This window comes from Tetranychus urticae, chromosome 1, assembly GCF_039701765.1.
Source record: "Tetranychus urticae isolate SD_2017Ah chromosome 1, NJAU_TeUrti_SD_1.0, whole genome shotgun sequence".
NCBI classification, from domain to species: Eukaryota; Metazoa; Arthropoda; class Arachnida; order Trombidiformes; family Tetranychidae; genus Tetranychus; species Tetranychus urticae.
The window spans coordinates 30,268,601-30,295,786 of record NC_142958.1 but is presented as its reverse complement, the minus strand read 5'-3'; the positions used below and the strand labels follow the sequence as shown (position 1 = coordinate 30,295,786).

The 27,186-nt window shown below is 32.7% G+C and overlaps 7 protein-coding genes across 9 annotated transcripts; 4 read left to right on the top strand and 3 right to left on the bottom strand.

Moving 5' to 3' along the window:
- The first annotated feature begins 360 nt into the window (after positions 1-360).
- LOC107361857 (uncharacterized) lies at positions 361-1,556 on the top strand. Its single transcript, XM_015928786.3, has 2 exons — positions 361-614; positions 773-1,556. The coding sequence occupies exons 1-2, from the start codon at positions 491-493 to the stop codon at positions 1,486-1,488; spliced, it is 840 nt and encodes a 279-aa protein (XP_015784272.1). The 5' UTR covers positions 361-490; the 3' UTR covers positions 1,489-1,556.
- A 1,013-nt stretch (positions 1,557-2,569) lies between these two features.
- On the top strand, positions 2,570-5,200 carry LOC107362007 (uncharacterized). Its single transcript, XM_015928982.3, has 2 exons — positions 2,570-2,724; positions 4,374-5,200. Exons 1-2 carry the CDS (start codon positions 2,586-2,588, stop codon positions 4,787-4,789), a joined length of 555 nt encoding a protein of 184 aa, XP_015784468.1. The 5' UTR covers positions 2,570-2,585; the 3' UTR covers positions 4,790-5,200.
- A 407-nt stretch (positions 5,201-5,607) lies between these two features.
- Positions 5,608-10,251, bottom strand: LOC107362009 (uncharacterized). Its single transcript, XM_089270280.1, has 4 exons — positions 10,169-10,251; positions 7,414-7,483; positions 6,698-6,783; positions 5,608-6,427 (listed from the first exon to the last, which is right to left on the bottom strand). The coding sequence occupies exons 1-4, from the start codon at positions 10,191-10,193 to the stop codon at positions 5,700-5,702; spliced, it is 909 nt and encodes a 302-aa protein (XP_089126406.1). The 5' UTR covers positions 10,194-10,251; the 3' UTR covers positions 5,608-5,699.
- On the top strand, positions 7,704-10,389 carry LOC107362008 (uncharacterized). Its single transcript, XM_015928983.3, has 2 exons — positions 7,704-8,556; positions 9,932-10,389. The coding sequence occupies exons 1-2, from the start codon at positions 8,545-8,547 to the stop codon at positions 10,334-10,336; spliced, it is 417 nt and encodes a 138-aa protein (XP_015784469.1). The 5' UTR covers positions 7,704-8,544; the 3' UTR covers positions 10,337-10,389.
- A 1,057-nt stretch (positions 10,390-11,446) lies between these two features.
- Positions 11,447-15,832, top strand: LOC107362005 (uncharacterized). 2 transcript variants are annotated; one of them, XM_089266276.1, is made up of 4 exons: positions 11,447-12,326; positions 12,418-12,783; positions 13,279-13,587; positions 14,025-15,832. In XM_089266276.1, exons 1-4 carry the CDS (start codon positions 12,035-12,037, stop codon positions 15,470-15,472), a joined length of 2,415 nt encoding a protein of 804 aa, XP_089122402.1. In that variant the 5' UTR covers positions 11,447-12,034; the 3' UTR covers positions 15,473-15,832. The 2 variants fall into 2 exon arrangements, with proteins under 2 accessions (XP_089122402.1, XP_015784466.1); XM_015928980.3 differs by having other exon boundaries at positions 11,578-12,326; positions 14,022-15,832.
- A 1,258-nt stretch (positions 15,833-17,090) lies between these two features.
- On the bottom strand, positions 17,091-19,414 carry LOC107362110 (transmembrane protein 130). Its single transcript, XM_015929116.3, has 3 exons — positions 19,000-19,414; positions 18,336-18,923; positions 17,091-18,252 (listed from the first exon to the last, which is right to left on the bottom strand). The coding sequence occupies exons 1-3, from the start codon at positions 19,352-19,354 to the stop codon at positions 17,876-17,878; spliced, it is 1,320 nt and encodes a 439-aa protein (XP_015784602.1). The 5' UTR covers positions 19,355-19,414; the 3' UTR covers positions 17,091-17,875.
- Positions 19,415-19,528: 114 nt separating this feature from the next.
- LOC107361547 (transcription factor IIIB 50 kDa subunit) lies at positions 19,529-26,265 on the bottom strand. Of its 2 annotated transcripts, XM_089266277.1 has the most exons (3): positions 26,247-26,265; positions 20,730-20,833; positions 19,529-20,650 (listed from the first exon to the last, which is right to left on the bottom strand). In XM_089266277.1, exons 2-3 carry the CDS (start codon positions 20,781-20,783, stop codon positions 19,571-19,573), a joined length of 1,134 nt encoding a protein of 377 aa, XP_089122403.1. In that variant the 5' UTR covers positions 20,784-20,833; positions 26,247-26,265; the 3' UTR covers positions 19,529-19,570. The 2 variants fall into 2 exon arrangements, with proteins under 2 accessions (XP_089122403.1, XP_015783873.1); XM_015928387.3 differs by lacking the exon at positions 26,247-26,265 and having other exon boundaries at positions 20,730-20,882.
- Positions 26,266-27,186: the final 921 nt, after the last annotated feature.

Below are 27,186 nucleotides of genomic sequence, written 5' to 3'. Positions count from 1 at the left end.
AAAATGAATGCACACGTAAAAAACAAAGTACAATTGAATAAATTAATAGTTTGAAATCCATTGAACACAATCAAAGGTTTAATGTAATCCAAAACAGTGAATTGAGATTTAAATGGTTTAGTCAAATATGAAAAAATCACTCAGATTATTTTTGATGTGAAATGTAACAACTAGTTTGATAAAGTTATGTGAAACGTTTGCATCTTTAGTAGAAACCAGTAATCAGCTTTTGACCTCAGCAGAGTTTAACCAAACCAGTTGTTGATTCAAATTTTTTGACATTTGTGAATATAATTCTGAGGTTTTTTGGCTTAAAGGTCAAGAACAGCTATTAATAGAGGTTTGACTACTTTTAGACGAAAGATGTTTCAATATTTGAATCAGTTACAAGTTTTTTTCTGAAGGTGAAATTTGAAGTTACCAACTGCTTAGAGTTGACAAAATTATTTCATCTTTGGTTTGATGTTCATTGCATTACTTTGACGATAAAATGCAAACAGAATTTTATATTTTCTTGCTTTTTTCTGTTTTCCCATCAATCAGGTCAGATGAAGATTTTGTATTCGATGGAATCAACCAAGAATACATAAATTCTCATGGCAATTACTTTTTAGGTAAGCATAAATTTTCCATATTTACATTCCTAACGCGTCATTTCGATCAGCAAGTTTCATCTTAATCAATCATTAATAGATCCATTTTCTGTATCCACGACTAATAATCTATTCTGAACCATTTAAGTATTTATTCAAATTAATTTTTTATTTGATAGACGAACTGGTGTATCATTTCACATTCCCACTGAGGCATGTACATTGGATCGGCGATAGATTTCGAGATCATCAAATGGTAATTCGCACTTTTCCAACGGAAATCAATGATTTCAAGGAAAACACTGAACTTACCAAGAATATAAGTTTGGAAATGGAAACTTCTTGTGGTTCTTCAAAATCAGCATTTGATAAAACAGATTTGGTTACATTAACTTTGATGGAGAAACAAAATAATCGTTCAGTTGCCGTTGAAACAATTCAAATCGATCCATTATCAGTCGACTTTTACAGTCCTAAACCAACTATGGAACAGTTCAAGATGCTTGCTGAAGAGGAAATAAAGAGAAGAGCTAAACTTTGTAATGATTTGTGTGCAAAAACCATAAAACCATCTAATGGACGCGATATTTTGGTTTGTCCAAATGGCACCTGCACATGCAATGAAAAGATTGAAGATGTCGCCAAAAGTTATGCTGAAATGGAAAAGTTTGTCAAAATAATGAAATATCTTGAACTGTTCCAGGATTGGTCATCAAGCTGTACATTGGAATTAGATTGGTATAGATTTACACCTCAAGCTATCGTTGAACTGGACAACAAAACTGCTTCATCGCTTCCAAAACTCAATAATAATCACTATTTTATTGCTTCCTTCACCGACACAAAAAGACGAAAGAGTGTAGCGTTGATATTGAAAAAATATAAAATCATTTGAATGATACATATCCAACTCAAATGTCGAAAAATAAAATTCAACAGTAAATATATTTTTCATAACGACAATTTCCTAACAATGTTTTATCAAAGGCATTTCGTAAATCCGTCTGTCTAACAACCAGAGGTGAATGTAACAAATAGGTATTTGAATCAAATTGTGTTGCTGATTGTTGGTCATAATTTATGGTTGAAAAGTAAAACAATTTAGTCAATCCGTATCTTTTACTATTGACTTTGGGGGAAAAACTTTTTGGTTATTCAGGTTGATGGTTTATTGTTGGATTAGAAGGATAAATAAAACTGTCTTTCGAGTAAAGCGTTAAGTGAAAAATACTGTACAAAAAGATTTCATTTTGTTCAGCTGCATAACCAGATTTTATTTTATTTGTACGTTTTTCTCATTGACGATGGTTTTTCATCAAGAATTTGAGTGTTTAAATATGGATTGATTTCATTGTACTCAGTGGGACCGGCTTTTTTCCACCATATCCGTCACTTCATCAACCACTTTTTTACCGTTTTTTATCGCATTGGACAATATGGTGAAAAAAGCCAGTCCCGTATTCAGTGAAAAAATTAAGATCAGTCATGATCGTAGGTTCCACTTGTGTATTTAAATACAATAAATTGTAATTTTGCTTAAACTTTTTGCGAGTTATTAATAAAAGATTGTTGCAGGAATAAATGTTACTCTGAACAGGTTTACTAATTCCACAGTGAATGTCTTGAAACATTTGAAAAATCATCTAAAAAAGTTTTAGTTGCTAAATATCTAGATAAATATCAACATTTTGTGAGGCGTTTGTATTTTCAGTAGAAACCCGTATTTAGCTTATAAGTTTTTGACCTCAACAAATTTTCTCAAAACCAGTTTTGCAATTTGCTCTGCTATACGATAAATAACATTTGTGAAAATAATACAGCGAAAATTTTCTGACTTAAAAGTCAAGAACACCTATTAATAGTGGTTTGACTACTTTTGAATGAAGGATGTCTCTATATTCGAAGGTGCTATTTAAAATTCCAATTGATTTGAGTTAAAAAAGTTATATCATCGTTATTTTGATGTTCATCTACATTGCTAGCTAAGATAAGATGTATCCACAATTTTATTTTATTTTTACTTTTTTCGTTTTCCGAACAATCAGTTCACGTGAATTCTTACCTGGATTCGGTGAATACAACGGAAAGTTAACATCACGTTATTCTACTGAACATGGATGGAAATTTCTAGGTAAGCATGAATCTCAAATATTTCAAATCTAACTTGTTATTTCGATCAAAAGTTTCAACTGATTGATGAGCTAAAGCCCATCGGCCAAAGTAGATTCATACCTGAAATAGTATGAAACAAAAACTGCTAACTGTTTCGTTAGTATTTGTTTAAAAAATCAATCATAATTGGATAAGCAGACATTGATACCTTTGTTTGAGTGAAAATTATCTATAAGGTAAGGGCACTAAAGTTTGTCAGTAAAATGATTTTTGAATTTAAGAAGTATATGGGGTTAAATTGGTTATTTATTTGAGATAATTACTGATAATGGACCTTCGTCAGCAGCTTGCGCTATTTTTTTCTTTTCATTTTCGAATAATTTAACAAAATATTCACTATTGAACTCAGATAGCTTCGATTTGATACGTCGCTCTAATTGTACAAAATTATCAGCTTTCCAATTATCTGAGTAAACTTTTTGTTTGAGATGGGCCCAGAACTTTTCAATACATCTCAATTGCGGTACATTCGGTGGGTTCAAATCTTTTTTAACATAGTTTATCTCGAATTTTTCGAGCACCTCTATTGTTCCTTTGGCATAATGACAAGAAGCGCCATCTGGCCAAAACAAATATTTATGGTTCCAGTAATTTTTATGGATAAATGGTACCAATCTTTTTTCAATGCACTCAGTACGGTAAATTTCTGAGTTAGATTAGATAGATTAAGTTAGATCTGTATTTAAGCGCAAAAATAGGCTCAAAAAATATTTAATTTTCATAAGTTTTGCATATCAAAAGCTATTATATTATATGTCAAAAATTGAGCTTTCAAATTATTCAAAATCATTCAAATGATTCTCTAACTGAAAAAGACTTGCTTATTTTAATCTATATCTATACCATATATAAAGTCAAAACATGAAATTTTTGCGTAAAGATTGTGGCCAAACTAAAAGGATTCTAAAGAAAATTTTTTCCCAGCCTGAAAGTCATGATTAAACTACATCCACGAAAAATAGTCTGAACTTCATCGGAATTCAGGTACCTGAGAAATTAGCGTTTAAACAGGGTAGGGGAAAAAATGCAGAATCCGTATCTTTTAGCATTGACTTTGGGGGAAAAATTTTTTTGGTTTAGGTTGATTGCTGGTTTATTGTTAAATTAGAAGGATAAGTAAAATCATTTTTCGAGTAAAGAGTTAGGTAAAAAATATGTTGCCTCAACTGTTGAACCAAATTTTATTTTATTTTTTCTCATTGACCATGGATTTCATCAATAATTTTAGTCTTTAGATGGGGATTGGATTTATTGTATTCAGTGAAAAGAAATTTACGATCAGTCATGATCGTGGCTCAGCTTGTTGCGTTAAATGCAAAAAAACGTAAAGAGGCGAAAATTCTGCATATTAACTTTATCCTCACGCTCTCTCTAGTTTGCTTGCGCCCCAAGATTTGGACCAACTGGGTATGGAGCAGCTGAAAAAGATCAAAATTAGATTCAAAAGTTCACAGTCAGATTATCTAATCGTTATAATGCGCGATCTGAGTTCTATCTGTATTCACAAATTTTTATTAAGCTCAAGCGATTTAACGTGAAACAAGAAAAAAAACATTTAATCAGCATTTGATTATTTAATGCAATGAAATTATTCTTTTCATTTGATAGATGACACGGAGTATAATTTTACATTCCCACTGAGGCTTTCACATTGGATCGGGGATAAACTTCAATATAATCAAATGGTAATTCGCACTTTTCCCACGGAAAACAATTATTACAAGGAAAACACTAAACTTACCAAGAATATAAGTTTGGAAATGGAAACTTCTTGTGGTTCTTCAAAGTCAGCATTTGATAAATCAGATGTTGTTACATTGACTTTGATGGAGAAACAGAACAATAACTCAGTTTTCGTTAAAACAATTCAAATCGATCCATTATCAGTCGACTTTTACAGTCCTAAACTAACCATGAAACAGTTCAAGATGTTAACTGCAGAGGAAATAAAGAAAAGAGCAGAGTTTTGTAATGAATTGTGCAAAAAAACAACGGATCAACTTTTGATGAACGTGATCTTTTGATCTGTCCAAAAAGCACCTGTACATGCAATGAAAGGATTGAAGATGATGTACAAAGTTATGCTGAAATGGAAAAGTTTGTCAAAATAATTAAATATCTCGAACTGTTTCAGGATAGGTCTTCAAACTGTCTATTAGGATTACTTTTGCTCAGATATAGTCCTCGAGGTATCGTTGAACTGGACAACAAAACTGCTTCATCTTTTCCAGATCTCAATAATAATCACTATTTTATCGCTTCTTTTACCGATACAAAAAGACGGAAGAGTTCAGCGATGATACTGAACAGTTATAAAATCATTTGAATATGTTTTATCGAGAAATTCAAATTTAAATCTGTCTCACTCACAAATGAATGCTTGCATTTAAAATTGAATAAATGACCGATTATGAAATTGTGTATCTTAATTTATATGTCTATTGATTCCCTATGGTCTGGTCTGTAAAATTCAAAAAAAATTTCGGTTCCGATTCATCATCCCAATCGAACTTAAGGCTGTCAGTTTTTTGACCGCTACTGTACTGTAACAACTCATGTAGTTAGTTATTGGACTGTTGGTAACAAAAGACTCATTATTTTGGTTATGATTATTACTGATGACTTAATTTTCATTCAATAGTGATAATGTTGCATGTTAGCTTCTGATTGAAAAAAAGTCACTGTTTGAGTAAATTGTTAACGTAATTGAATGGTTGAATTTTATTGAATAATCTCAATTACAGATTATGATTGTAAAATTTAAAGAAATTCATTTGAAAGTTACCAAAAATAGTATTCAGTCGAAAACTTGAAAATCAAAATCATCAATGAACTTATTAGCTTTTGCTTCGCTCAGACTAGTTAGAACAGATTCTTCAATTTTATTATCAAGATTTCAACTCATTTTTCTGGCATATTACATGTAATATAAATTCAAATGATTCTGAAGTCTTTCAATATTAACGCTGCACTCTTTCGAGCTTTTGTATCGGTAAAAGAAGCAACAAAATAGTGATTATTATCAAGTTTTGGAAACGATGAAGCAGTCTTGTTGTCCAGTTCAACGGCTCCAATGGATTTGTATCTTCTCGAAATATCTATTTCACAGCTTGGTGACTTATACTGAAACAATTCAAGATATTTCATAATCTTTACAAACTTTTCCATTTCAGCGAAACTTTGTGAATAATCTTTGATCCTTCCTTGACATTTGCAGACTTCTTTAGGGCAGATCATCAAATAAAATGACGGTGGAGTATATCTTTTTCCGAATAATTTTTGGTTTACGCACAAATGATTACAAAACTCAGTTCTTTCTTTAATTTCATTTTCAGCTAACATCTTGAACTGTTCCATGGTTGGTTTAGGACTATAAAAGTCAACTGATAATGGATCGACTCTAATTGTCTTAACGAAAACTGAGTGATTATTTTCTTTCTCCATCAAAGTCAATGTAACAACATCTGTTTTATCAAATGCTGATTTTGAAGAACCACAAGAAGTTTCCATTTCCAAACTGATATTCTTGGTATAATCAGTGTTTTCCTTGAAATCATTGATTTCCGTTGGAAAAGTGCGAATAACCATTTGATTATGTCGAAGTTTATCACCAATCCAATGTGGAAGCCTCAGGGTGAATTTGAAACGATACATCCTGTTATCTGTCAAATAGAAAAATAAGTTTCATGTAAATATAACACATGTACAACAACATGAATAAAATGTCAATTGCAAATTTTAGTTTTCATTTTACTTTTCAGCTAAAACTGAAGATTGTTGAGGTTGACTCAAACAATATATTGGTCCTCATTTTCATATTTAAAATTCAATTTAACATATAAAAATATTGGAAGTATGAAAATTGCCGTAAAACGTGTCAGAAGTACGCATTAATTAGGAAGGAACTTTTCGGCAATGAGATTCATACTTACCTAGAAAGTCCAAGCTATGATATACCGAACGACTTTTGGATATAAATGCGTTGTATTCACCACATCCAGGTGGCCTATCATCTGAACTGATTGATGAAAAAACAGAAAAAAGCATAAGAATATAAAATTCTGAATTCATTTTATTATCATAAGCAATGTTGAAATAACATTGAACTAACTAGGATATCAAGTCTAAACTGACAAATTTAGTATTATCTTCAGAGCAGAACTTTCTATCAATTCAAATACCAAACCCTCGAAAGCATTTGAACAACATATCATCCCTCCTCTTGACCTTTAATCTGATGTTTTTACTTTAAATAACTGAGTGATCTTTATGAAACCTATTGAGGTGAAAGTTGCAAAGCTATAAATACAGGTTTTTACTAGAAATGAACATGTTTAACGAAATGATAAGGTACCTCAAGCCAAGGCGACATTTTGTAATAAAAGTTATTTGAATAGCTTTTCTCAAAACCAGATCTGCTAAATGTTTAGTCCCTCTTTCAGATTAAATGTTCATATTAAATACTCATCTTTGATATCACATTCAATATTTCCCGTCTTTAGAGTGAAATCTATTTATGTAACGCAAGTTGTAAAGTTTCAACAAAATTTAAATTTATTACATTGAAATATATTAAAACGTATTGATTTAAAATTTTGTTCAATGGATTCCAAAGAATCAAGATAAACAGTTGTACTTTGATTCTTACTTCTTCTTTCTTCTTCTGGATTCTCTTCCGAAGACTCTGAATACCAATTCGTTACTGCTAATTTCGATTACTATTTGAGTATCAAATCAAGTGGATATAAACATCAGGCAAAACCATGGATGGATAAGTTTGACTCATATTGTGGCTTAACCTAACCCAAACCTTACTTCGAAGATAACTTTCTATTTCTTTATCAAAAATTTCGGGCTCTTCAGAGTCGATAACAGGTTTATTGACTTTTGGTTGTCGGAGTAACGGTTTGGGTTCAAAACGGCCAAAGTCAAAACAGCCAAATATAAAGCTGCTTAAATCAAATAAAACTACTTAAATGGTCAGATTTATTAGGGTATCAAAAAGTACTTTTGTTTTTTTACAACTGACTTTTGCTTCAATTTTGAATAAGTTTGACTTAATCAATTGACTCAATAATTTTTAGGACACAAGAGCATCGACATAGGTGACTGTGGCCCATTTTCTGACTCGATCGGAGTTAATTAAGTATAATTAATTAGCTTATCAATATCCATAGGCAGGTTTTTTTGGATTTTTTTGCAATTTGAATTGATATGATTTAAGCAGCTTTGTATTTGGCTGTTTTGACTTTGGCCATTTTGGACTTTGCTGGTTTGGACTTGGCTGTTTTGACTTTGGCTGTTTTGGGCCTTTACCTCGAAGTAAAAACGAAATAGAGTTTTTAAAGGATATGCAAACTGATTTTCAGAACTCATCATGGAAAGACAAACAACACAAATATTTGATATTGGCCATAATGTTGGTCATTATTTGGTTCATAAAAGATAATGTTGACAATAGTAAAATAAAATATCATTGAAATAACAAATATTGTAGATACCGAAGCTAGTGAAAACAAGCCAGTTAGCCAGCCACATGTACGCATGAGTGGCTACAGCCAATAGGCAAGTTGGCTAAAGTAGCTTAGAGCTAGCTGAGAGATAAGCTACTTAGCCACTTTTAGCTACTTAAGTTTAAGTTTAAAATGAAAGTTTCAAACGCTTTTTTTTGTTATTAACATTGTTTTTGCTAACCATAAGTATTGTTTTTCTGCATTGTTCTTTTATTGTATTTCTTTCTTGCATTTCTGTGATACACATATTAACCTTAAATCTAATAATGGCTGAAAAGGTAAGGTTTTTTATTTTGATACTTTACTAGATCTACTGCAAAAACAGTGACGTCTGAGCTATTGTATACTGTGATCAATGGGGGCATGATTGTAATAAAAATTAAAGAATTGACAATAAACTAAAACAGAAAGTTCACGAACTGATATTGACAATTCATAAGTAGCCTCACAGTTTTTTACTTGTTTGTTACCCGGCCATTGGGTGAACTACAATGGCAAAACCACGAATTTTACAATAAGAACGATTGCACTCTTTCATAGAAATCTCTTGTAGCCATCTATGCCTCTCTTCCCGTAATTTAGTTTTTCAATTGTTTAAATTGTAAAATTCATGGTTTCCTTTTATAATTCACCTAGATGACATTGTAAAAAAAGAAAAAACTCGAAGAAAACTTCAGCGGCCCTTCTCAAAGACCAATAAAACGAAATTAGCAGTCCACTTTTCGATTTCAACATTTGGCTGCATCTGCAAAACGAACATAAATTCTCGTATAAAAGCGTACAAATTTTTCTAGATAAAAAGATGCCGAAATCGAAAAGTGTGCAGCTGAGTTCTGTGTATTGATCTTCATCCAGGTCGAACGTATAGATAGCTGCCAATGAATTGTCGATATCGATTGTGAAGCTAAATCCGACTGATCAACTTCAACTGCAGTTGGCCTTAACATGTCGTCTAGGGGTTAACGGGATCAATTGTGAACAACTTTTTCCACCACATTTTCAAACAATTTTTTATAAGAGCCATCACCCAAAGGCACCAAATTGTTGACCACTTCTACACCATCTAACATATTCAATATTAATCGCCATCATATCCAAAAAGTGTCAAAAATTCGGTAGGCTTTGAGTGGTGCAATATCTTATGAAAAATATTTTGAAAATGTGGTGGAAAAAAGCCACTCTAAAGTGTTGGATTAATGTGATGGACAATTTTTTGACCATTTTGTTGAGAAAAGTCTCTTTAAAGTGATAATGTTTGATTTGATGTGTTTAATGTGTTTGGTTAAGTAGTGGACAATAGTTAAATAGGTCAATGGTTGACAAAACAGTGAAAAACGGTAAAAAATTGGTTAAAAAAGCCGATGCCGTTCAATTTAACCAATTTGCACAAAAAATGTGCTGCCATCTGTTGTTTGTGCGGATGCTGCCATCTATCGGCATTTAAATTTCTGAAAATTTGGGAGTGGGCCAATGTTCACCAAAAACCATACAGGTATTCTTTGGCCTAATATGAACCTATTTTCAAGATCTTGATAAAATCGGAATTATAAAAATTGAGTTATCGCGGCACACAGATTTCTGATTTCATCTTATAGTCTTCGCTTCGCTCAGACAATTACTTTCATTGAAACTAATTCATTTTATTTTTGAAAGGTACCTGTTGCTGGAATAGATTGGCCGTGCACAAGTAAAAGTTTGGCAAAAATAAATGGCGAAGTTTATGTACATTTGCAAGCAGATTGGTACGGGAAACCTAACACAATTACGAATGAAGAAGGTAGTGAAGATGAGCTAGAATTCAAAGAGAGAGACCCAGATATTTTCACCATTGAGGAATTACAAGCACAAACAGCAGAAACGAAAAAGAGGAAGCGAGGAAATAACACTTACGCTTGTCCACTCTGTGGGAAAACATTTTACCAAAGGAAAGAAAGTGCAAATAGACATTTAAATGGAGGACCTGATAGATTGGCAGCGTGCCCAACCAGGAAAGCCGATCCTAATGATGATCTAAAAACTTTTTGTGATAAACCGATAATTGTTAAAAAGCACAGATGAATTTGTAATTGAAGCTAATCACGCTAATAAACTTGATTGGATTTAAACTTGAATTAACTTTTCCTTAAATATTAACAAATTTAAATCTGGTGGGACTTGGTGGGACTAAGTTTGTATACAGAAAAATTTATTTTAAACATGATGGCGCCACTTTTGAATTTGGTGGGACTTGGTGGGACTTTTGTCCGGTGAGTTACTTTTAAATTTTAAGAAACATATGATCCACTTTTGTGTATCTTCTGTCCGTTTTATAAATGTATTTTAACTTACTGCTTGTTTTATGTTTTAGTAAAATAAGGGGTAAATATTTAATATTGTTTACTTTTTGCTATTTTACCCCTCAATCTCTTTTCATTTCCCCCTTTAGTTCACCTAGATGTCAGCACTCCAAGGCAAAAACTCAATACACTGTAAATGCAATACAAAATTTCTTACATTTGTTAGCTTTGGAAATAAAGGGTGTTGCGTCTTATTCTCGCCAGCTATCTCATCCGAATGGAGATTAAACAACTGATAAAGATGAAAATGTCCAATGGAAATCTTATAAATCTCCATTGTGATAAGATAGCTGGCGAGAATAACACGCAACACCCTTTAAAATTACATTGCTTTGAATTTTGTTTTCATGAAAACGTTGCCTGACACATGTGAAAACACTCATAGATTATCAGATTAGCACATGTAATTTCCTATGTTTTGTTTCAGTCAAGTTGATAAAAAATTCATGTCAAAACTAGATAATCAACAAAGAAAGTTGAACCGTTTGAATATTAGATGTTGCTTCCTGTTTCGATAAACCATTTATATTAAGATAATAATGGTGATAGCTCTATGATAATTACCTCTGAGATTTAAATTCAAATCTGAACAACAACCGGAGAGAGAATTGTTTAATGATTGACTAGGAATAGATGCATCTCAATAAGTTAGGTTTCTATGAAAATTGCAAGGATACCAATTAATTACATCAATTGTAGATTAATTTTCTAACCAGGTAACAAATATTACGAAAGATTTTCACTATTGTTATAACATTGAGTTATTTCAAGTTTAGATTTCCTCTATTCCTAAATCCAGAATTGCACAGTTAATTGCTTTAAGTAATCAAATAACAAGTTTAGGTTATGAGGTTATCATCTATGATTAAATTGATGTAACCGATAGGAGGGGCTACATAATTTGCGACTCGCATAGAGTCTGTGTAGAAGGATAACCTTTTTCGAGTTGAGTATTTTTTCTGTAAAAATTTTGCAGTGTAGGTTCATATTATTTCTTAATCAGTTACAATTCGATTAAATTGATTATTTGGTTTTCCTTTTTGTTTGTGGCTTATTGCTGTAAGCAATCAAGCAACTTGTTAACCAACTGCTAATCCTTATCATGGCATTATCGCTGCACAATGATCTTTCACTTTCTTGGTGGGTTTGAAGATTTCCTATTCTTATCCCTTGATTATAATGTGACATCCTTTTGACTTTTTTGTTTGTTTTTTTTGTTAATTTCATCTTTTCTTTACAATCAAAATGATTATGATTTAATTTGACTTTAATTTTGTGCTTTTGGCCTTGCTGTCGTTTTCGTTTCGCCTGGTTATCATTTTGTTTTGTTTATTTTGTTTATTTTGATCCTGCCGTTGCTTTGGTTATCCTTTTTGCTTGATTTATTATATTTCGTGAGCTTTTCTATAAAATTATCAAAATGGATAGTGACGGTTATTATTGGTTTGACAGTCCAACCATGGAATACGGGATTGAGGAAGATGAGCCAGAGGATGACCAGGAGGAAAGCCAAACCGAATCACCTTCTCTTCCATCTTTACCGTTATCTTTGCAAGAGCAGCTTGCGTGCCCAGCAATCACCAATACTCAGAGAAACCAAGCAATGTCCATGAAAGAAATAGACTCTAAACTGAATAATTTAAGAAGAGAAAATTTCGACCTCAAATTAAGGCTCTTTTACGAGAAACAAAACAAAGGAGTTCGTCGATCAGGTGGTTATTTCATTTTCACTTTTCATTTTCCCTTTTCATCTTCAATTTTTGACTAATTTTACCTTTTACATATTTTTTTGTTCCTTTTCAGATGGCGACTCATTCATTGAGAAAGATTATGATAAATATGAGAAGGCTCTGGAGGAATACAAAAGAGCACTAGAGGCTAAAGACCACCAGTTAAATTTAATGAAGAATCGCCTGGAGGAGAATGTTAAAGACAAAGAATTTGAATTAAATATTTTACGGACGGAACGTGACGCTTTTGCCAGTGATCTTCAAGTGACCACATCAATTTGTAAATCATTTATGTCTCATCTTTATGATGTGAGAGACTTTTGGACAAGGCATTTGAAAGAAAAAGGCATCCAACAAAATGAAAATTTCATTGATTCTGTTAATTATTGGCTGAACTCATCTGAAGATCTACTTAACTCTGCATCTGTCCTGATTTCAGGTAAATTAATTTTCTCATTTTCTCATTTTTAGCTACACCACTAGCTGGTCAAACCAAATAACCAAAAATGGTTTTCATCTTAAATCTCAAAGCTCACATTGTGTATGTTTTGTGATTGCCAAAAAGGTCTTAAGTTCCCCTAGAGAAGAAGAAGATGAAAGGAGGATGAACCAGAACTTCCTGCCAAATTTTGGTTCCTTTCTCGACATGGTTACCACACATGTGATATTATTTAAGCACAAAGACTTAAGCAAAAACAAAAAATAACATAAATAACATAAAATCAGTTACGACCAGTTTCCTTTACTCTATTTTCAAATAGTCTTCTGACTCCCACTCTTGGAATGACTTATTAATTTAAAAATATATTTTAAACTTTGTCCTCTTGAACCTCTTTCAAATCATTGTTTATGCTTTTGATTTATCTTTTTTTCCAAACCTCTTCCCATTATTTTGGAACTTGATTTTAATTCTATTTTTGATTTCTTTCATTAGATGAATTTGATGGTGGAAATGGTCCACATCAAAGACGACTCTATCCAGAAATGTTTAATATGATTGAAAATAGGAACCGAGGTAATCCCTTGATTGAGATTAATTTGGCTGATAAAGAAAGAAGTGAATATTTGAAGCATAAAAATTTTCTGTACAATATTTCATCTGAATCGGAGGAAGAATGGTCTGAACCCGATCGTAATGTCTCAAAATCACGAATCGGAATCGAAACTTGCACTGATTTGAACACGCTTAACTCAGCAGCTCGAGTCCCTCTAAAAAGTCGAATGAAAAGACTTTCTAGTTCGGGTGAGAAATAGGTCCACAATTGCACCAACAACTTATCCCCATCATTCCCCTTTTGCACATTTTTGGCACCAAATTTACCAGTTGTTATGCAAGATTGGACGCTTAATGCACACTTTTGCACCATTTCATTTGCATCCAAATTACCAAATTGAAATACTCTTTTCTCAACTCACAAAACCAAACATTATCATTCTTGGGATCAGAATCAGCTTTAATCTCAATAGATTACTCGATGAAAATAATTTTCATCAAACAATAATCATTATCCACATTTGTCAGCTTTCAATCTTATTTACTTTTTGTTTGCTATTCCATTGGAAAGTTATCAACCTAGATGATCCAGTTAATGTTTGGTTTAGAGATGCGGAAGATAGTATTTAGGTAAAAAATCATCTGTTATTCAATCAAACTAATTACTTTTTTTTATTTCTCAGCAGGTATGTCATCACTTGGCTTATTATCGGATTTCAGTGAGTTTATTGCTGAAAGACAACGAGGCCGTCATAAATCTAATGTTAATAAAGTAAATGAGGCGACCCAAACGTTAGTTTGCTCGGATGATTTGGATAAATTAATCGATTATTGTCGTAAAGATGAGCTTAAACGTTTCAGCAATTGCCACAGTCAAACTGATGAAGATCTCAAGAAACATTATCAATCATCTCAATCTTGTCAAACGGTGTCTAGAGACGGCATAGATAATGGTTCACAGACTGATGTTGCCGAATCAAAATGTGAAGAGAAAGGCACAGAAACTGAACCAATGTGTTTATCCTCAGTATCAAGTCAAACTGTTGAAATATCTACTGAAAAAGGTGTTCAATTTGCGGAAAGAACAAAGTCTCATTCAGACAAATACTCTCTTAATCATGAAAACCAACAGCCACAGCAATCTCCTTATCATCATCACCATTACCATCATCATCTTGACATAAAAAGCCGGCTTTCACCTACAAGTACCCAAAACCAAGCCAATACAAAGAAAGACTTGAATTCTAGTCAACAGTTAACTAGATCACCTTCAACATCGCAACAGTCACTCTTTTCATATAAAACCATTTTAACACCAATGACTAAACCCATGTTTAAAAATGTTGATTACTCAGAATGTGAATATCTCAAGGAAATGGATTCAAAAACAAGCACTTCTTCACTTTCACGCTCCAATTACAAAAACACTACAAATGATAATCGGTCCAACATGAAATCGCGTTACTCAAGCTGTGATGATATCAATTTTGATCGATCCATGAAATTCAACAATCATGCGGATTATGCTCAAGATGAAACACCTTCCAATAAAAAATTCTACATGACATCTTCCTACTCTACCAGTAAAATATATGATATCATCAATAATCAAGTGAAAGGAATCAACAAAGGAAAAAATTTATTCTCAATGGAAAAGCTTAATCTTAAAGGTTATACTGATAAATCCTGTGGAAAGGGAACAGGCGATGATTCAGAAAACTGTAATTTATCTAGTCCAGATCTTGGTATTGGTGATTCAGATCAAGACATGAACAGTACATTGCGAGCTTACATTTCACTCGGTCATTACCAGCTTCTTCGTGGTAATTTGAACCAATTGTCATCCTATCTCAATTGTTTGGATAATTTATATCGAGATTGTTTTCTTCTTCAATCGATTAATCTATCTGAATACATGGCTGCTATGAAACCAAATCTTGCTAATTTAAATCAAATATTCAACTCGTCCCGAAACATTTGTAAAAATTTTACAATTGAAGATGAAAATTCAATTTCATTGCAATTAGAAAAGGTGAAAGCAAAAAAGGAAAGCATGGAAAAAGCAATTACTCGCCAATTGAGGAAAACCGATAAACTTTTGCGAAAGGCCAAGTTAAATTTAAAAGAAAGTTAACCAATTAATCAAAATGGCAATCAAGGCAATCATCATTATAAATTGGAATATAAAAAAATTATTGAATTAATATGCTTGTCATGGTAAAAGTTGAACTGATCTTTACATTTATAAATATTTATTCATTTATTACATAGAATAGTTTTTTTGCTGAATTTTATTAAATTTCAACTATTTTGAGTTTGATAAATCGAGGAAAACACTTGAACCTCGTCTATTCACAGCAATCAAAACAATTACTAGTCTTTATTATTTTCACCTCTAACTATTTCCCTTGTTTATTCAAATTTTTCTCAATTATTTGTACAAATTTCTGCATATTTGATAAATTATTAAAACTAACTACAACTTGAATCAAAATTAATTGTATTTGTTATTTAAAAAGATAGAGTTGTGCAAGTACAATTGTATAATCAACAGTAAAAACCATTGAATTAAGCTCGAAGAAAGTCAAAACATCGATTCTCGTCTAATTTTTCATCTTGAACCACTTCCTTCTCGATTCGATCCCAAATGAATGTGCAAAATATGGTTATTATGGACCCAATAAGGAGACCAGCTAAAACATCCTCCCAATGATGAACGTTACCAGCAACTCTTGACACTCCAATAGAGATACAAGTGAGAAATAAAATGATTTGTAGGAAAGTAATTTGATATTTCCAATGATTTACCCTGCCATCACAATTTGAAAACCTTTTAGTTAAATAGATGATTAGAAAGACCATCGATGATGCCGAATAAGATGTATGACCAGAAGGAAATGAAACTCGAAGATAATTTTCAGCCTTCAAATCAACTGAGCAAGAAAAGTTGGTCAAGTAGACACCTTGATTAATCGGATTTTCACATGAAATATTGGGTCTACAACCGTGATAAAAGGTGGGTCTTAATCGTCCAACACTAATTTTAATATACTCAGTGACCAGAGCATTCAAAAATAGACAATATAACCATGAAATTGTTACCATTCCGATATTGTAAATTAATGAAGCTGTTTGTGAAGATGTCTGGTCAATGTTACCATTGAGGCCTTTTAGGTTTGATGGCCATTGATGTTTTGCAGCAATCAGTTCACTGGTTGAAATAATGGCAATTGGTAATAAAATAACGATAAAAAACAGTTGTTTGGCTCCAACTGTTTCATGTTGACTTGGATATCTGATTGTCTCATCTGAACACCAAAATCCTCTCACAAATGGTTCCAACTTTGAGGTTGATGAGTTGACTTTAAACAGTATGACCAGAATAACTATATTAATGAGAAAAAATTTACCGGACTTCATAGCACATTAACAATAATTAACAGTTGGCTATTCAATCAATTGTCTAACGTGTTCCTTTCAATGCTATTTCCAGTTTTGACATGAAAATTAAGGAACCTCAAGTTTATCTAACATCTTTCAATAGCAATATCAAGGTTAATTGTCCACTGAGTATCATACGTAATTATTAGGTCAACAACTAGAGTTTTATCGTCTATCAATGGCAAGATAAATGTTTCAACATTGTGAGTAATTAGATGATTGTTGCTATTTTTATCAAACAACTTGAGTCTTTGACAGTGAATACTGATATAAATATCAAGGTTTTACTAAACAAACATCAAATTAGTGAATAATTAGTAAAAGGTAGACATTTTATTTACAGATTTCAGATTTGCTACAAAAATTTGATTCAGTAAAATCAAGGGTTACAAAATATTGTCATGAATCATGATCAATTTATGAATCTTAATGAATAAGGAGTTATCGATTTATTTATGGGAATAGCTTTATCATGAAAACTAATATGATTAAAATGAACAGAATATTATCCATCAAATGATTGTTCACAGCGATACAAGTTAACAATTGAATGTTTACCACAATTGCTGCAATCTTATTAATGTTATTCTCATGGCTGATTGAATCTACAAGATTGAATTGAAAATGTCGCATCCCTAATTGTTATGATTGCAAATCATTTCAATATCAATTGATACAAACACTATGATGGTGAGTTTTCTTTACAAGATATTTAACAAACCGATAAATCCTAACATTTTTGCTTAATCAATTCTAACCAATCTAATCATTTTGAGTGGCTTTTCATTGTAGGTTGTTTTCATAAAATTAAATTTAAAAATAAATATTATACTGATGGTAAAATATGACTATCTGGGTTAAATGACTTTGGTTGTTGACAAACAACTTGATGATTTTGATGTTTCGGGTGTAAAATGTAATATATTAATTGATATCAGTGTTAATTGGATGAGGTAAATTTATAATTGACTGGTAATGATTACAATTTGAGACCATATTGTGCAAAAAATAAAACAGGTTCGCCTATTGATGAAATCCAAAAAAAACCTCAGCCTTCTCAGATCATTTGAATTAAAAGCATTTAAGAATTAGAGCTTCAAGATCTAAAATCACCAGACACACCAGAATCATCGAGATCGCCACTAAACCTTAAATTGCATTCGCTGATGTTGGGCTCAGCCGGTAAAATATCATCAGACTCAGTTTTATCAACAAAATCATCAAGATCGGTCCTTCTTGTGCAAGGCCTAAATATCGAGCTTTTCAATGATTGAGTAAAACTGTCACGGATTCTCTCCCAGAAGGTCCTTTCCATCCTTTCATCGATCGATTGGAAATCAAAATCAGCAACTTCGATTGTCAATTCCTTCCTCTGTTTCATGTGAATGGCGATGCCAGCAATAATGATGAAAATGGCAATGATTATACTGCAAACAGGTACCAAAACAAAACTCAATTGCGTTCGATGTTCAACTGAAAAACAAAAAGAAAATGTGATTAAAATGTGATAGAAATATTGCGATTAGTGGCAGATTTCAGAAGTCAGTGTCACTTACTTTCATAAATTAATATGGTCATGTTCTTGGTAAATGATGATACATCGTTTTTAACACTTGTTATTAAGGTTTTCTTTCCCTTTTCACTGAAATATCTGATAATTGAGAAAATACTTTCATTTGTAGGTTTACAAATTTTCCCCAAAGTGGTTGAATTTGTAATTTCCCAGCAGTAAAAAAATGGAGGTGTTCCACCATCAATCTTGATATTCAACTGGAGGCTTTCATCCCTGAAAAGTTCAACATTGGTGTGTCCATCAGCAGTCAAATTGTGAATGGGATCTTTACTTTGTAAGGAGATTTCAAATAAGCCAGATTTTTGCAAAGTGGTTGTAATTGCAGAAACAATCACTGAGATGTTGTTAATTTGAGGCTGAGTGAAATTGTAGATGATGAGTTGGTCATAGCTTTCCTCTTGCGGTGAGCCATTTACGATCCACTTGTACGTGATGTTGGCTGAGGCGAAAAAACCACTGGGGTCATGAATTTTGGCAGTCAGGTTAACAGGTGATGCTGTAGATATGAAATTGTTTTTCAAACTCTCCTCATCAATGTCCTGGTTGACATCAATAACTCCGATGAGTGAATCTGGAAACGAAAGGAAGAAAGAAAGGAAAAATTAATAAGAATGCAGGTAAATTAAGGTGATTAATTTAGTAAATACCTGAAAGCTTGAAGGTAGAAAGAACAGCTCCAATTGAATAAAAAGGAACACCCAGAAACCGATACCATACGTCAACTTGCACTGTGTAAAATTCAGCTTTGGGTGCTGTAGATGCTGCAAATATTACAGAGTAAAACACTTCACCCGATGTTGATATGATGGTGTCATCGTGCTGGGGAAACTGTTCAAATTTGAATCGATATTCATACGAGGGAGCTATTGTTCTATATGAATTTTTCACTGTAAAGGTGATCGGGGTGTCGAAGGGTACAGGTCCGTCATCCGATAGCTCGATCCAATCACAGGTAGCAATACTGACTAGAGTCAAAATGAAAAAATATGATAAACTGCTCATAATTAATCAGAAAATTAAACTTTCACAAAATTTATCTGCAACATGTTATGAGACAAAGCACAACAAAGATGACAGAGAGAGAGAACCAGCTGATAATTCATACCGAGCATCGATTTAAATCGATTGATCAAAGCTGCAAGTTGCAGCCAGCAACACCAAAATAAACAAACAAACTTGAATCTTGAAAGAAATTTTATTGATTATTTAATCCAGAATTTAGTCTTTTGGCGATGAAGACTGCAAATTCGATTGCAGATCTTTTATAAACTCTATTTCTTTTTTACTTCGGATGTAACTTTCTATTTCTTTATCAGAAATTTCGGGTTCTTCAGAATAAATAACAGGTTTGTAATTTTTCATGAGATTTGATGTTTCTTGAATAACAACAGGTATCTTAGGTTTATTGGCTTCTCGATGACGATGGATAAGTAAGGTTGAGTGATTCAAGATATCCATCAAGTGAAATGCGATATCTGACTTTGAGTCCTGCTTTGATACTTTTGTCCATGGTAAATACGTGATTAATGTACATGTGAAATCAAGTAACTCTTTGAATCGTTGGTTACCAGTTTCAGAATATGGTAATTTACAAATGTTACAAAATTTTTTAAAGGTTATCTTATTTGGTCCTCTTTCCTTTGGTTTAATTGATTTCCAAGCTAAACAGAGAGCTGCCTGTATCACATAGGTTGGATGTTTACCATCCATTAGATTTGCATCTTTAACTAATTTGACTAGACCATCAGTACGTTCATTTATCACTTTTGATTCAGATTCATCAAATTTTGCCTCATTTAGAGTGTGAGGTATGAGATCATTAATTGGTTTCGGCGTTGGTTTCAGACTTGGGTTAGCTTCAAGAACCATATTTAAAATTGATTTAAATTCAGGTAGACTGCAACCAACTCGTCCACAAATTGTGTCCATTGGTAATATCATTCCAGCTTGATTAGTAACAATGAAGGCTACAACACCACCAAGTATAGCTTTGTTTTTGGTATACTTTTTGATGAAGATCGATGATTTTAACAGCGTTTGAAAGATGTCCAATAAGTTTTGCATCATGGTAGGACTGAACTTAAAATATTCACCAAGTCTTTTAGTCCTTTCTAAAGCATTTTTACAGGCCGGTGCGATTGCTTTTCGATGAAGAGAATGTTTGACGGAATTGGGTAAACCTCGATGGCCATCGAAAAAACTATTATTGGTGTAAGTTAAGCCTTCGTGTTCCGCATTTGATTGAAATTGACTTTTATCTGCAACAATAAGTCCACAATTTAAACAAATCCAGCTACCCTGTAAGCAAAAAAAAAATAAGAAATGAGTAAAATTGTTGATGGAAATAGAACGCAATAAAAACGGTTACTAAACTTACATGTTCAACATCAATTGATTTGGAGCTGCAATTAGAGCATTGTATGTTATCCATGATTGAAGGATTGTAAATTACTTACACCAGATTATGTAATTGTAATGTAATCACTTAATTAACTAACTATAATTAAACCTACTAAATACAAAGATTGAACAAAACCAAAACAAACCGATTCACATGTGGTAAGGTGGGTAAACGTCAGGTGGCTCTGAAGCACAAGGCGCCAACATTTGACTGATGAATGACAATTTAAAATCAATGTTCAATTATGACGATTCATCTTGAATTACATATCTGGTTATGATTGATTATAGCAGTTTCCAAGGCATGATTAAAAAATTGACCACATTAAAGTAATCAATAATAAACGATCAATTTCTTTGATAGTTACTTTACTCGATTAAACTCACAACTAGATCAGAAATTGAACATTTGAGGAACGTCAAGATTACTATCATTTTGACAAATAGTTAACGCATATACTGAGATATTCAAAGGTGTTGAACTGGTACTGCAAATATGGATGAAGTGCAAACCGAATCAATTGTTACCAAAGGTTTTCTGTTCAAGTATGATCTAATGTTATCGTCCTTTCCTCGATGGCTTACAGTATTATCTCTTGGATTTTGTGGGTTAATTAGAGACACGCAATGGATTATTAAACTTCCATATTGCCCAATGGCCAGTAAATTTATTGACTCACAGAGCATACGATACATGATTCACAATGCAGTTTATTTTTCTCGTTTTGCGATTGCAATGTTTGCTCTGGACTGGACAGCGTTTGCGGAATACACGAAACAATTGAGTCAAATGGAGCTGGAAAGTGACGAGAAAAGTGTCAAACAAATTAAACGAGAGCGAAGAATTAAAAATTGGTTTTTCGTTGTTTCTCTAATTTCTTACCCAATGATTGCCAACGGATGCTTTCTCATCTTGGAGCTAAATGTTGGAATTTACTACATCTTTTCTCTAATAATTGATTCAGCATACATAGGTGCGCACTTTTTCCTCATTTACTTGATCATAGATCTTAGCATTTGCTTGAAGGCCGCTTTCCAATACATCAACCATCATTTGGCACATTTCAAGATAACTTCACCCAATTCAATGTTGTCTGAATTAAGACGCAACCGTATAATGTATAGCTGTGCCGTTCGATCATCACAAGAAGCAGAAAAATTTGCCCGTCATTACATTGCGCTGTTTTATTCCCAGTTCATTTTGTTCAACATTAACAACATAGTTGATCTCTTAGGACAAAAAAGGGAAACTAGTTTAGCTTTCATCTTATTTATGGCACTGGATATAATCACTGCCGGCTATTTAACATTGAATCTGGTTGCTGTCAACAAAGTTTCCACTGAAGGAATGGAGGATTTGTACGAGATTTCATACGATTTAAAGTCTTACAATCTTCAAAATGAGGTAAATCAATTATTAGTTATTAGTTCAAAACTAAACAGTCTTTCGTCTTTTACAGAATAACCTTTTTCTCAACCGAATGCTCTGGCACAATGTTGGTTTCACTGTTTCTAATTTGTTTCTCATCAATCCTAACTTCATTACTGCACTTCTAAGCTTTGTGCTAACAATTGCTCTTACAATGGCAAACTACTTGTACAAATAAACGATGTCAATACTGACCCGTTGGTTACAACTTTAAAGAGACTGATTGTAGACTAAACCAAAAGATCTATCCGTTATTAAATCAAATCTATTTAAGTGTTTTTGATTAAAATGAACTTCAATTCGCATATTTAATGATAATCGGTTGAAATTGCATAAGTTATGAAAATGGTTTGAGACTGTTTACAAACTTTATTGACAGTTTCGGCAGTTTCAGTCATAGTCGGTGGTCTTGACCTTTTCCAATTTGTATCAATTTGCAAAGAAAGGCTGATGAATAAAATAAAAATCAATGTTATATCATGAGGATTGATAAATGATAAAATTGAATGCCTGGTTACGATTTAATAAATAATAAAAGTTCGGAAGGCATGAGTCAAAGAAATGACCAATAATGATCAATAATGAACAATGCTTTGATTTATGATCAATTAATCAATTTTACTTATAAATAAGAGACTCACATTAAATCATACATAAAATAAAACTAACAACCAAAGTTTATTCTTCAGTTAATCTTAACCTTTAATGATCTTTAATCCTTAATCGTTATTTTAGATTAAATATGGACAGTAAAGAATCGATTGTTACCAAAGGTTTTCTGGTCAAGTACAACCTAATGTTATCGCCTTTCCCTCGATGGTTCATCATATTTACTCTTGGATTATGTGGACTGATTAAAAATACTCGATACTTGATTCCATTTCTTTCATCTAGTTTTTCAAGTGCATCGAAGTCCATTGAATTCAACACTATACGATATGCGATTTACATTGTTATTTTATTGTCTCGTGGTGTGATTGTAACTTTTGGTCTTGACTGGAAAGCATTTGCTGCATACACTGAACAATTGAGTCGAGTTGAGCTGGATAAGGATGAAGAAAGTGTCAAACGAATTGATCGAGAACGAAGAATCAAAAATTGTGTTTGCTTTTTCGCTCTACTTTCATACATAATGATAACCATCAGTCGCTCTATACCTCGGATAAGAATGGAAGTGAATTACCTTTTCATACTTCTCAACGATATTATTATATTGATCAGCAACTTTTATCTCATTTACTTGATCATAGATCTTAGTATTTGCTTGAAGGCCGCTTTCCGATTCATCAACCATCACTTGGAACATTTCAAGATAACTTCACCCAATTCAATGTTGCCTAAATTAAGACAAAGCCGCTTATTGTATAGTTGCGCCGTTCGAGCATCACAAGAAGCTGAAAAGTTTGCACGACATTATATTGCTTGGTGTTATTTCCATTTCTTTTTGTTAAGCATTGTCAACATTGTTGAAATCTTGAGTCCAAAAGGTGTAGAGAGTATAGCCTTTGTCTTGTTTATGGCATTTGATATAATCAATACTGGATATTTAACATTGAATCTGGTTGCTGTTAACTCAGTTTCAACTGAAGGAATGGAGGATTTGTACGAGATTTCATACGATCTAAAGTCTTACAATCTTCAAAATGAGGTAAATGAATGATTTGTCAATGTTTCCGAATCTAAATTGTCTTTTGCTTTTTACAGAATAACCTTTTTCTCAATCGAATGCTCTGGCAAAATGTTGGCTTTACCTTCTCTAATCTGTTCCTGATTAATCCCAATTTCATTACATCGCTTCTGAGCTTTTCCTTGACAATCGCTATCATGATTGCTAACTTTCTGTACAGTTGATTAGCAGTTTCAACTTGAGAAAGACAAAGTTAAATAAAGTAACAAAGTTAACTCCAAGATGGAAAGATCACGATTGACTTTGACTTTTAATTCTGATAATGAGTATAATAATCATTCCTATTGTTATTCTCAATCCGGTTTCCCAAGATTAATCAATAAATTACACTCTTAAGTCTCGTTACCATTTCTTCTCGTTCAACTTTTTTGGGTTTGTAGCAAAGAGTAAAGGAAGTTTGGTTTGTAGTAACTTATCATCCCGAATTAGCAATGATATTTGAAATATTGAACGCCAACACAGTACCAACATCGAGGAAACAAAGAAACTCATCATTAACATGGACTAGAAGAAAACCTGACCTTAATTGGATAAAAATAGTCATGTTTTCTTTGAAAGATGATTTCCAATTTGTATCAATTTGACAAAGAAAGGCTGGTAAATAAACGATTGATATTAGATAAAATTGAATGCCTGAATATGATTTATTACCGCAGAATAGATTCTAAGGAATAAACAATGATGATCAATAATGAACAATCGTTTGCTTTTTAATCACTTAATCAATTTTACTTTAAAATTAGAAGCATTTCCGAAGAATAGAGAAATTGAAGGAAACGTGAAGACAACCGATGACATCATGGAAGAAGATCAATTGTAGACCAACATCTTGACCAATGTTTTCCTGTTACTGAGAAACAGATAGTCTTTTAGATTCAAAATGGACAGTAACGAATCGATTGTAACCAAAGGTTTTCTGGTTAAGTCTGACCTAATGTTCTCGCCTCTCCCTCGCTGGTTCATAACATTGACTCTTGGATTTTGTGGGTTAATTAAAGATACTTCATGGATTATTGAATTTCTTTCCGTCATTTTTTCAAATGAACCAAGACCTCGAGAATTCGCAACTTATCGATTCATGATTGGCAATGCCGTTTTTTTGTCTCGTTGTGTAATTGTAACTTTCGCTCTGGACTGGAAAGCATTTGCCAATTTCGCTAAACAATTGAGTCGAGTAGAGCTGGACAAGGATGAAGAGAGTGTCAAACAAATTAACAAACAGCGAAGAATTAAAAATTGGTTTTTTCTTATTTCTCTCATTGCATACACTGTTATAACCAGCACCCGCTACATGCCTCAACTAAGAACGGAAATTTATGCCGTTTTCCTTCTCTTTGTTGATATTGTTATGCACATCGGAAACTTTTTCCTGGTTCACTTGATTGTAGATCTTTGTATTTGCTTGAAAGCTGCTTTCCAATACATTAACCAACACTTGGCCCATTTTCAGATAACTTCACCAAACCTAATGTTGTCTGAAATGAGACGCAATCGGTCATTATACACCCGTACCATTCGAGCATCGCAAGAGGCTGAGAAATTCGCTCGTCATTACATTGCTTGGTTTTATTTTCAGTTCTTCTTGTTCAACCTAGTCAACATTGTGAATATATTAGGAGGAAAAAGTGAAACAAGTATAGCCTTCTTCTTGTACATGGTACTGGATATAACCACTGCAGCCTATTTAACATTAAATCTGGTTGCTGTTAACAAAGTTTCAACTGAAGGAATGGAGGATTTGTACGAGATTTCATACGATCTAAAGTCTTACAATTTGCACAATGAGGTAAATGAATGATTTGTTAATGTTTCAAATCTTAATTGTCTTTTGTCTTTTACAGAATAACCTTTTTCTCAATCGAATGCTCTGGCGAAATGTTGGCTTCACCTTCTCTAATTTATTCCTGATTAATCCTAATTTCGTTACTTCACTATTAAGCTTTTCATTGACTATAGCTCTTACGATGGCAAACTTTCTGTACAAATAGACTTCACTTTTAGGAAAAAGTTGAAAGTTATGTTGAATTCATTGGAGGTGTATCAAGAAACACACTAGCAATCAATAAACATGTTAAAACTTCAAGTCTCAATAGCATTTCTCGATGTTCAATTTTGCTTTGGATGTCTAACATTTCATACTTGATTTTGGCATGAATGTTTGAAACATTGAATACCAAAACTCCTGTGAACCTCAAAAAAACAGAATCTAAATTGTTTTTTGGGATCTTAACTGAATCAGGATAATTTTTTCATTTTCATTTGAACAGAAAGGAGGATAAAAAGTCGTTATTCCATTGACATAATTGAATACCTGGTAATGATTTATTATAACAGCTTAAAAGACGACGATTCAATAATGAAATGATCAATAATGAACAATTGTAATCACTTAATCAATTTTACTTTGAAAAGGGAAATATTCCACAATTAGATGAGTGTATAATGAATAAGAGAACCGTGAAAATAACCATAGAGATCACATAAAGCGCTGCAGCAAAACCAATTTGTAAAATTGTTGATTACCAACATCTTGACCAATGGGTTGACCAGTTTTGTTTGTAATTAAGAAACAAAAGTATTTTTCAATTGAAAATGGAAAGAAACGACTCGATAGTTACCAAAGGTTTTCTAGTCAAATATAACCTAATGACATCGCCTTTCCCTCGATGGTTCCTGATATTGACTCTTGGATTATTTGGATTGATTAAAGACACTCAGTGGATTATTAAATCTGTTTCATTTCTTTCCTCTATTTTTTCGAGTGAATCAAGACACAAAGATTTCGATACTATACGCTATGCGATTTACAATGTTGTTTTTCTGTCTCGTTGTGTGATTGCAACTTTTGCTTTGGATTGGAAAGCATTTGCAGCATATATTGAACAATTGAGTCGAGTGGAACTGGATAAGGATGAAGAAAGTGTCAAGCGAATTAACCGAGAACGAAGAATTAAAAATTGTGTTTTCTTTCTTTCTTTAATTTCGTACATAATGATAACAACCATCCGCTTTCTGGCTGGGACAAGAACGGAGATCCATAACCTTTTCACGCTTCTTGTTGATAGTTCTATGCACATTGGCCACTTTTTTCTCCTCAATTTGATTGTAGATCTTTGTGTTTGCTTGAAAGCAGCTTTTCAATACATTAACCACCATTTGGCACATTTCCAGATAAGCTCACCCGATCCAATGTTGTCTGAATTGAGACGTAACCGTATAATGTACAGCTGTACTATTCGAGCATCAAAAGAAGCTGAAAAATTTGCCCGACATTATATCGCTTGGTTTTACTTCCAGTTCATTTTGTTCAACATTGTC

Coding starts and splice junctions, on each gene's coding strand:
- LOC107361857 (XM_015928786.3), top strand. CDS start 491: ATGCAAACAGAATTTTATATTTTCTTGCTTTTTTCTGTTTTCCCATCA. Junction 615..772: donor TCATGGCAATTACTTTTTAG/GTAAGCATAAAT, acceptor TTTATTTGATAG/ACGAACTGGTGTATCATTTC.
- LOC107362007 (XM_015928982.3), top strand. CDS start 2,586: ATGTATCCACAATTTTATTTTATTTTTACTTTTTTCGTTTTCCGAACA. Junction 2,725..4,373: donor ACATGGATGGAAATTTCTAG/GTAAGCATGAAT, acceptor TTCATTTGATAG/ATGACACGGAGTATAATTTT.
- LOC107362009 (XM_089270280.1), bottom strand. CDS start 10,193: ATGTTTTCCCACAGAGTGGACAAGC. Junction 6,784..7,413: donor TCCAGAAGAAGAAAGAAGAA/GTAAGAATCAAA, acceptor TTCATCAATCAG/TTCAGATGATAGGCCACCTG. Junction 6,428..6,697: donor TCATAGCTTGGACTTTCTAG/GTAAGTATGAAT, acceptor TCTATTTGACAG/ATAACAGGATGTATCGTTTC.
- LOC107362005 (XM_015928980.3), top strand. CDS start 12,035: ATGGATAGTGACGGTTATTATTGGTTTGACAGTCCAACCATGGAATAC. Junction 12,327..12,417: donor CAAAGGAGTTCGTCGATCAG/GTGGTTATTTCA, acceptor GTTCCTTTTCAG/ATGGCGACTCATTCATTGAG. Junction 13,588..14,021: donor GAAAAGACTTTCTAGTTCGG/GTGAGAAATAGG, acceptor TTTATTTCTCAG/CAGGTATGTCATCACTTGGC.
- LOC107362110 (XM_015929116.3), bottom strand. CDS start 19,354: ATGAGCAGTTTATCATATTTTTTCATTTTGACTCTAGTCAGTATTGCT. Junction 18,924..18,999: donor TTCTACCTTCAAGCTTTCAG/GTATTTACTAAA, acceptor TTTCGTTTCCAG/ATTCACTCATCGGAGTTATT. Junction 18,253..18,335: donor GACCATATTAATTTATGAAA/GTAAGTGACACT, acceptor TTTGTTTTTCAG/TTGAACATCGAACGCAATTG.
- LOC107361547 (XM_089266277.1), bottom strand. CDS start 20,783: ATGGATAACATACAATGCTCTAATTGCAGCTCCAAATCAATTGATGTT. Junction 20,651..20,729: donor AATCAATTGATGTTGAACAT/GTAAGTTTAGTA, acceptor TTTTGCTTACAG/GGTAGCTGGATTTGTTTAAA.